Source organism: Microchirus variegatus (assembly GCF_963457635.1).
Source record: "Microchirus variegatus genome assembly, chromosome: 11".
NCBI classification, from domain to species: domain Eukaryota; kingdom Metazoa; phylum Chordata; class Actinopteri; order Pleuronectiformes; family Soleidae; genus Microchirus; species Microchirus variegatus.
This window is the reverse complement of record NC_139812.1, coordinates 23,023,911-23,034,107: the sequence shown is the minus strand read 5'-3', so window position 1 is coordinate 23,034,107 and position 10,197 is coordinate 23,023,911. Positions and strand designations below refer to the sequence as shown.

General features: G+C 44.8%; 2 protein-coding genes across 2 annotated transcripts; both read left to right on the top strand.

Moving 5' to 3' along the window:
• Positions 1-4,279, top strand: lrit1a (leucine-rich repeat, immunoglobulin-like and transmembrane domains 1a; the record flags this gene model as incomplete). The annotated part of the gene is made up of 4 exons (XM_083897792.1): positions 1-122; positions 941-1,401; positions 2,339-2,644; positions 3,225-4,279. The coding sequence occupies 4 exons, from the start codon at positions 1-3 to the stop codon at positions 4,277-4,279; spliced, it is 1,944 nt and encodes a 647-aa protein (XP_083753918.1).
• Positions 4,280-4,283: 4 nt separating this feature from the next.
• lrit2 (leucine-rich repeat, immunoglobulin-like and transmembrane domains 2) lies at positions 4,284-10,068 on the top strand (the record flags this gene model as incomplete). The annotated part of the gene is made up of 4 exons (XM_083897435.1): positions 4,284-4,494; positions 6,745-6,805; positions 7,173-7,966; positions 9,251-10,068. The coding sequence occupies 4 exons, from the start codon at positions 4,284-4,286 to the stop codon at positions 10,066-10,068; spliced, it is 1,884 nt and encodes a 627-aa protein (XP_083753561.1).
• Between the last annotated feature and the right edge of the window lie 129 nt (positions 10,069-10,197).

The window sequence follows — 10,197 nt, the reverse complement described above, 5'->3', positions numbered from 1 at the left end:
ATGTTCCTCGTCGTGCTCGTGGGTCTCTGCGCGGCCGCAGGTGAACTCGTCTCCCCGGTGACCTCCTGTCCGTCACAGTGCAGCTGCTTCTACCACAACCTGAGTGATGGATCCAAGGCCAGGTAAGGACTTTGTTGTTCTTTTATATCCAGAAACACACACACACACAGAGATGTTCTGCAGTTTGTGCTAGAAGGACAAGTCCTGTCCTGACATGAGGACAGATATTTGCACAGAGGTCAACACGTGCACAGAAGATAATTCAGGGAGTGCATCTCTGTCCAATTTTATTTAATGCAGGATTATCTCTCAAAGGCACTTTCAACCTCTCCATGTAAACTCGTGTTTGGATGGATTGGGGAATGTTTTTTTAATATAGTCACATGACTTTTGCTGCCAGTGTTAATGTTCATTTAAAGTCCACTTATTTTATTTAAAGGGATACTTCCCCGATTTGTATGTGGCTTTGTATTGCTAGAATAGCAGTAGTATTTTTTAGAAAATGTGCTTCCCTCCCTCAGTTTTTCACTGAGTTGTAAAAAAATCTGTTTTCCATTTTCAAAATGTGCCCTACTGTGATGTAAAACGCGTCATTTGACTCACATTAGGGCACATTTGGATAAGGGAAAACAAATTTTTTACAAGTCAGGGAAAAACTGAGGGAGGGAACCACATTTTCTAAAAAATACTACTGCTTTTCTAGCAATACAAAGCCACATTCAAATCGGTGAAGTATCCCTTTAATTAATTGGAGGCAAACACAATTCTGTAATATGTATAGATTATTATACATCCTGGTCATAAATCTCCAAAACCAACAGAAACAGCACTTCTTGATTCAATAAATGTTCAATTCCTACATTTGTATGTATTAAAAATACAGATGGGAAAAATTAAGTATATTTGAATAATTAGATTAATTCATCTGTGTCATTAACAGGAGCGTAATCTGCAATGATCCCGAGATCTCTCTGGTGCCTGTCGGGTTCCCCGTGGACACGTCCAAGCTGCGGATTGAGAAGACGGCCATCAGGCGGATACCGAGCGAAGCCTTCAACTACCTCTCCAGTCTGGAGTTCCTGTGGATGTCCTTCAACACGCTGTCCGCCTTGAACCCGGACAGTTTCCGGGGGCTGTTCGGCCTGGAGGAGCTTCGTCTGGACGGGAACGTCCTTGCCGCCTTTCCCTGGGAGTCCATCGTGGACATGCCCAGCCTCAGACTCCTGGATTTGCACAACAACCAGCTCACCTCTCTGCCGGCCGACGCCACTGCTCACATCAAGAACCTCACCTACCTGGATCTGTCCAGCAACAACCTGCTGACCCTGCCCGCCGAGGTGCTGTCCACCTGGCTGGTGGTGAAACCGTCGCAGGGTCCGGAGAGCTCCAAAATTATTCTGGGTAAGAAGAATCCTGACATTTAAACCTTAATTCATGTGAACCTCCGGAAAGTGAAAGGAACAAATAACTGAACTGCAATTGTATACTTGTAACTGTGGAACAAATAGATGTAGTAGATGATAAAATAGTGATTTTATTGGAAAATAGTTAAGAACCTGATTAACAGTTTACATAATTATCTCTTACTAAGCACTTAATGACAGTATATAATGCACTGTGGATATAAAGCAGCTGTGTAATCTTCATAAAATCTACATAAAATATTATAAAAACGGTTGAAACTTAATGTTATCCTATATTTGCTTTACTTCAGTGTGCAAACAGTCTGATGGCACTTTAAGTAAAAATTTAATTTTAAAGGTTGAATATCAAAAATATTATGGAATAGAATTTGTCTACCAATCATTGCAGTCAGTAGAGTCTCAGCTGCCGAGCAACCACGGGTTGCCAGTTACGTCAGAAAACGAAACCTAAAAGACCTCTGTATTTTGAATTTGAATGTAGTAACCGTTTTTGGCCACATTCTTACATATGGCGCCTTTAAATCGTAAGTAAGTGTGTAAATATGTGTGTCGGTAAAATCAGTTCCATGTTAGAACGAGTTTCGCAGAATTGGAAACCACAAATGATAACATTTACTTTCCTCATCCATTGTGTTCAACCACTCCTCACAACTCCACATTCAGATCTACCTGCTGGTGCTTTTGGTGAAGGGCAGGCAGGTAAAATCAGAGCAAAACCTTCATCATCATCATCATCTGTGCCATCATTGCCATAGTCATGGTCACATTGTAGTTTATGAATTAAATGTTAATCCTCTTACAGGATTATCATCCTAACATCCACATCAGCCATCTGCTGGTTGTTCCGTTGCTCTGCGCACAGCTGCGATGCTCGTCCTTCTTCCCGTAGCCTCACTTTGTGCCCTCGCCCCCAGGTCTCCACGACAACCCCTGGGTGTGCGACTGTCGGCTCTACGACCTGGTCCAGTTCCAGAAGTCTCCAACTCTGTCGGTGGCGTTCATTGACACGAGGCTCCGGTGTTCGGCTCCGGAGAGTGTGTCGGGGGTTCTGTTCAGCGATGCAGAGCTGCGGCGCTGTCAGCTCCCACGTATCCACACCGCTGTGGCGCGGGTCCGGAGCGCCGTAGGAAACAATGTGCTACTCCGCTGTGGGACCATTGGAGTCCCAATACCAGACCTAACATGGCAAAGGGCGGACGGACGAGCCCTCAATGGAACAGGTGAGTGAGTTTTTTGTCTGGGTGTCAGGATCATTCAGCGTTTAAAGGTCCAGTGTGTAAGAACTAGTGACATCTAATGGTGAGACTGCAGAGTGCAACAAACCAAAGAGTCCTCCACGCACACTTCGCTGTCCCAAACATGCCAAAAAATCCGTGTTAAAGAATTTCAAACTGTATCTTGTAACCAGGGCCGTTTCTAGCTGTTTGGGAGGCCCTATGCGAGATACTATTTGGGGGCCCCTATTCTTTTCAAACTCGAGGTAGAGATTCCTAACTTTTTCTGATTACCCCACAAACACTTATATGCTTTGCAAATATATGCATAATGAATGCATCCAATACATGCAAATAAAGACATGTACTTTTAACTCTCAAAAATATAATAAAATATGAGTCTGAACTTGCAGTTTGGGGGCCCCCTGGTGGCTGTGGGGCCCTATGCAGCTGCATAGTCCGCATAATAGCAAGAAACGACTCTGCTTGTAACACACTGGATCTTTATGCCTGAGCTAAGATGTTTGCAGTATTGTCATTAAAACCAGTGTTGAGTGATGATGTTGTTGTTTAATTCTTGTCACAGTCCAGCAGGAAACCTCAAAGGAAGGAATCACCTGGTCCATTCTCAGTGTTCCGGCTGTGTCCCATCGTGATTCGGGGAAATACATCTGCAAGGCCACGAACTACGTGGGGAACGCAGAGGCTGTGATTTCTCTCATCGTCTCTAACTCGCCAAAGCCACAGGGAAACCAAACAAGTGGTGAAAAGAAAGCCAGAGGCAAGAAGCCCAACCAAATGGGTAAAGCTGCCTACCAGGAGAAACTGGTGGCCAGATACTTGGTTCCAACCTCCACCCCTTCTTCTCTGCCTGTTCTGGACCCTGGCTTTCCACCTGAACCTGAACTATCCAGTTACAGCTTGGCGGACAGAGGCACACTGGGCCCCGAAGCGTCCTCCAACCCAGAGTCACTGCTGGATCTGGAGAAAACGAATCTGAGCAACTTGGCAGCGAACACCTCATCGCTGCAGCAGGACCCGGACAGGGTCGTCCGCTCGGTGAAGGTCGTCGGCGACACGGACAATACTATCTCTCTCAACTGGAGAGCCCCGAAAGCAAAGAACACCACGGCGTTCAGTGTGCTGTACGCTGTCTTTGGAGAGAGGGACATGAGAAAGATCAATGTCGGGGCTGGACAGAACCGAGTGACCATCGAAGGCCTGGTGCCCAGGACCAAGTACATTGCTTGTGTTTGCGTGAAGGGGCTGATCCCCAAGAAGGAGCAGTGTGTGATATTTTCCACTGACGAAGCAGCGAGTGCCACTGGCACCCAGAGGTTGATCAATGTGATAGTGATCACAGTGGCCTGCATCATCGCCGTCCCTCTCACTGTCATCGTGTGCTGCGGCGCTCTAAAGAGACGCATTCAGAAGTACTGTGGCAAGAAGTCCAAGGACATCCAAGATTCGTACGTGACCTTTGAGACGCTGTCACCTGCTACGAAGGCCAAGGGGCTCGAGGGCGAGTATTTGAACAGACTGAACCCAGAGGAGTCCAACAGGCTGCTCTCGGCCCGCTCCAGCCTGGATTCTGAAGCCACGGCTAAGATAGAAGGACAGCCTAATGAGTACTTCTGCTGACGTCATGCTCCAGCTCCAGCTCCGCGCCATCTTCCTCGCGCTCACCCGCATTCAAGTCCGCACACGCCCAACGCCCACTCGCATAGCCATCATCGTCACTCCCACCCTCAGCCGCATTTCCACCTGCACCCGTTTCCCCAACACTACCCTCACTCTCGCCCTCAGCGACATCCTGACGTCAGTCCCCCTCCCACCCGCTCTCATACGCCCACACCGTGGGATTCTCCCCCACCTGTTCCCCCTCGCTGGATTACACCACCGACTCCACCGCCGCAGAAAGCCAACTTCTATCAAAGGACTTTCGCACGATGCACAATCATGGAAATACCAGTTTAGAGAATATTTAAAAAGGGTAGTTGCGTAGCTTTCAAATAGAGAGTCCGTCATGTGCAAACCATTGTTAAATAAGTTAGCATAATGCTAATTAAGCCGATCAGCTCCACATGACTTTCTCCTTATAACAGTGTTTGGATCTTCTGTCACCCAGCGACACTCCTGTGCTGCACACTAGGGCTGTCACTTTCTCCAATAATCATGACCAAAGGAGTATAAGACAACTAACCCTAACCAAACCTAACCCTAACGACCCTTTCAGTTACACCCATCCACCCACAAACACACTTAAACATCTTACATCATCGACATAATGCAGTCCCTAGCCCGTTACCCTAACTGCCAAGTGCCTAACCGTAACCCTAACCCCAACCCTAACCCTAACACTAGCATAAACTCCAGGTCTTAACCCAGAAAAAGCGCTATAAAGATAGGTTTTTACATATTTTGGACCTCACAAAAATAAAGTACACAACACCTCTGCACATTCTGAAGCGCTTATATTTTAAATTTGGTTCAAGACCCTTGTTTTGAGCACATATCTGAATTTTGGATAAAAAGTGACAGCCTTTACTTCACACAGGGAGTGATTCCGTTTATGTCAAGACGGATCACAGTCACAATTGTGATCTGTAAAGTACAAATAACATCACGTTGTTTCACGCAAATCCCAAAAAAAGCTATGCACTGCAGCTTTAAATATTTCAGATAACTATAAAGGGAACTCAATGGTAGAGATACCATTGTTGATAATATCATATATGTGTTTGTATGGTTTGTAAATACATGACGGGATGACGTACACTTAAGCATACAGTTAAGTCTGTGCCTCTGCATAAACAGTATCTGTCATATGTTCTCAGAGAGGAGCTATATAAAAATATATACACACAGGAACGGCGCAACATTCAAAGTGGCGAATGGACAAAAAGGCTGGAGCTGGAGAGACGTACCGAATGGACTGAACTATGATGCAATGTAAATAGTGTAGTACAAAATATGATGCAAGAATAAAATGTAAAGCGAATTTATACTCCCAGCCGTGAGCCACATACTGAAATATCTCCATGTACATGTTTTGTGCCACCTAGGGGCATCATTAACCCCCCCCCCCCCCCTTTAAATAAATGTAAGTCTTATCAATTCTGTGATATTTGTATATAGTTAAATCAACTTTTATAGTCATAAATCTTGTCATCAATGTTGTACACTGTTGTTTGTACGTGTGTATTTTTTATTTTATTATAAGCTTTAGTTCAGATGATGTGGGGACCTTAATGTGTTTACACACTCACATGATGGGGACAGTTTTCCTTATGGGGACAAACATCATGTGTCCCCATAATGTAAATTACAGAGTTAGGATAAGGCCAGTAGTAGGTAGTAAATATGGATATATGATGTTTAAGATTACAGTAAGTCTCCGGGAAATGCGTCTAGACATGTACCGTCACCCGATGGTGATTTGGGATACTACAGGACACTTGCACACAAGTATACCAGGGTCTGCGCAAATACTGTATGCTGTATGCAATATATAATTACCATATTGAACAAAAACACAAGATACAGTAGTGAACTCCATTCTAGAATAACATTGCAACTCCTAATTTGCAAGACGTGTCGCCAAGTAATTTGAAATAATGTATACAGTAACTAAGGTCACATGGGTTTGTTAATAATAATAATAATAATAATAATAAATGTAGCTTTGGCTGCAGACCTATTTTCAAACCACTTCATATAAACCACAAAAAAATAAATAGATCCAATGAAAACACATAATACAGAACACAAGTGTAAATCTAAAAAGTCTAAATACTAAATGGTTATTTATTCTCAACATTAACCACAAGTGAGAAAAATGTCAGAAAACAAGTGCGTCACACACGTTGTGCCAACTGTCAACCCTGCGTGTCTTCTCTAAGAATTAGAATTAGATGGCACTTGCTCAGTAAACACGGTGAGCAGGGATTAAGACTAATGAGCTTCTCTCTCGCTCGCTTTCTCGTCTCGTCTGCCGCACTCGACATGTCTTGAGCACGAATGTAGCCCTTCAACTTTTGGGAATTTTCTGCGGACTATGGACATAATTCATTATCTGCTAGTGACAGTGGTGTTTATTTTCAAAGTGCACGGAGGTTTTCCTCGATGTTTACGTGGGTGCAGCTGTGTCGAAGACCGTCATGGGAGGTAAGAGCGGCTTTCACATGGTTTGAGTTTAAGCCAGTAGCTTAAATCCTACTTTTATCTTTATCTTATGATACCTAGTGTAATATCTCGTGGTCTTATAATGTTATCTTTCATTCATTGAAGTATTTGAATCGATCAATGCAAACATTAATTTGGCATTGATGTGGTAGAATTATTCAAGCCAGTTTATTTCCCAATACAACTGTCTCTGCCAGTGTCCTATTTTAAGCCTAGCATAAAAACACTATTATTCTGATTTTATTAGATTTATCTGATTTTATATAATGCTTGGTGCTTTCAATTTTACATCTATGGTTGATATTACTTTGTTTTACTGAATTTTGTCTGTTTCCCTTTAATCATTTAGGTCCCTCACATGTATGGAGGAGGGAGCCTTCGGGACCATACCGCAGAACCTTCCAGATGATATGACCAAGATACGCATAGAAAAATCCCACTTCACTGAAATACTCAGAGGTGCTTTCTCAAAGACGCCCTCCTTGGAGAACTTGTGGTTGAACTTCAACGACATCACGCTCATAAACTCTAAAGGTCTGGAGGCTTTGAGGAACTTGACCGAGCTCCGGCTGCAGGGGAACAAGCTGCGCTCAGTGCCGTGGACCGCGTTCGAGGACACCCCGGCGCTCAAGATCCTGGACCTGAAGCACAACCAGCTGGACGTCCTCCCGGAGCATGCGTTGAAGTTTCTGCCAGGTCTGACTTACTTAGATTTATCCTTCAATCGGCTTACGGTCATATCGAAGGAGGTTTTCCAAAACTGGCCTCTGTACCAGAAGCTTCAGAGTGTGGAAGGAGACCAGGAGCCAACCAGCATTGGGTCCAACGTTGTGTTGGCGCTCCACAACAACTCGTGGCTCTGCGACTGCCGCTTGAAGGGCTTCGTGGAGTTCATCAGGTCACTGAGCCCACCGATTATCCTCATGAACTCTTACTTGACCTGCTCAGGGCCAGACTCCAGGGTGGGCAAGTTCTTCCATGAGGTCGAGCTGCAGGCCTGCGTGAAGCCCGTGGTCAGCAGCCCGACCTCCAACATCAGCCTGCCGCTGGGCACAAACCTCACCCTGCGCTGCCTCGCCAAGGCCAGGCCCGATCCCACGGTGTGGTGGACATATGGTCTGAAGATAATCAGAGGATTTCATGGTGAGAGTGTGACATTCACACACACACACACACACACACCAGCCAGAGTCTTATATCTTACAGCAAATTAGATACTTAAGCACACATTTTAATCGCAGACCCCTCTAACCTCCGCATCAGATGAGGATCTGGCTAAATCTGGATATTGGCCCACCACGACGCCATCTACACTCAGTCTCTAAAGCTGCTGCGACACCATCAGAGTTGATTAAGAGAGTCGGAGATTATAGCCAGTTGTAGTCCACCTAATGTGGATAGTGTGTCATTAAGGAGACATCTGCGTCACTTGACTTAGCCTTTAAAAGTCCACGTCCTGACAGTAAATAACCTCACTATCATCAACTGATAACAGCTCCCAATACTGTACCATCAGTGAATTACTACTGTGAATCCAGACATGGCCGTAGTACCTAAAACAAACACTATTTACACATTTTTGCTAAATAAATAATAAGCCTATTGACTTTAAAGTGGTCAAACGTGATTTAAAACTCTTAAAGCTTCACCTTTATCGTTTTTGGATGGTAACGAAAATTGTAATAAATGTGGGTGTATTATTGTAGTTAGCATTTTAAGCCGCCGACTTTAACTTAAATAATAACTTCGTATAAAGTGTGAGGAATGCACTGTGTTGCAGCTGTTTTTCAAGTCATAGGTCAAGTGAAGGGGTCTTTTTGTTTTAAAGCTTTAAAGACTCAGCAAAGAAAGAAAGACTGCTGTTGTGAGAGGATTATCTCCAAACTGGTTATTAGTTGTAGCTTATGCAACCAGACAGTGTTATATTTGTATTTGTTTTACAGAAATATATCGTTAGGTTCAACCCTTTGATTCATATTTATGTTAAAATATGATATAAATATTTTCTGAAAACATAGTCTTATTGTTAAAGGTGCCATATGTAAGAATGTGGCCAAAAACGGTTACTACATTCAAATTCAAAGGTCTTTTAGGTTTCGTTTTCTGACGTAACTGGCAACCCGTGGTTGCTCTGCAGCTGAGACTCTACTGACTGCAATGATTGGTAGACGGCGGTAGGTGGCGCCACATGCCAAAACATGATTTCAAAACATAAACATGATTTGCAGTCTGCAAAATATTCTTTTTAATGCGAATATTTTGTCTGTACTGTTGTTGTTGGTGAGTTCAGTTTGTTATATGAACATTATTCCTGAGTCTCTGTGACATATTAGGAGGATTTGATGTCCAGTTGCTTTAGATTTATCACATAATGCACCTTTAAAGCCCACATGTTCTATAATATATAACCATATAATGTCATTGTAGAGTCTCAGGAGAGAGTGGATGAAGACACAGTCAGATCCCTCCTGGTGATTCCCTCCCTCCAGGCCGCTGACCGTGGTACCTTCACCTGCACCGCCGTCAACTTCATGGGCAACTCCTCTGTCAGCATCTTCCTGGATGTTCCGTCTCCTGACGGCGCTCACTCGTCTCACCTCCCCAGTGCCGCAGCTGCTGCTGCTGCTAATGAAAACGTCTTCATCGACGTCCGCATCGCCAAACAGACGGTTCGTGGCATCTCCATCGAGTGGTTCGCCGCCTTGGAGCGCCCCGCTGAAACCTGGTTCACCGTCCATTTCGGCCGCGCCGACGCAAACAAGAAAGAAATGATCTACATCGGCCCCGGCATTCACTCGTACTCCGTGTCCGATCTGCTGCCGGCCACCAAATATGAAATCTGCGTCACCCTCAAGAGTCAGACGCCGCGTGCGGGCCAGTGCATCGTGTTTGTCACAGGAAGTGACATCACTGAGATGGAACAGCGGGAGAAACTGATTCACATAGTGGTGATAGTTTTGGCCATGGTGCTGGCCGTGCCTGTAGGCATGTTCGCCTGCACCACCGACACTAAGTTTGCCTGTTTGGAGGGAATCATGAAGTTCTGGAAGAAGCGGCGGAGAGAGGGCAGATCCTCGGAGATGGAGGGGGAGCGGCAGGGCACCTTCGACAGCTTACAGGCCGCCAGCGACGAAGGCCTGGTTAATAAAGACTCCAGCGAAGACAGGAAGGTGAGGAGGAGGTCAGACGACAGAGGGCTTAAGGGCAAATCTGAACACAGCAGGATCACAGCTGAGTTATATTAAATTACCATTTTTTGTTAAACCAGTGTGGTTAAACGTGAAACTCTGCACTAATTTATCTGACTTTATTGTCTGCCTTGCTTTTAATCTGCTCTCTTCCTCTGTTTTAGGCCGAGGAGTGTGTTGCACGAG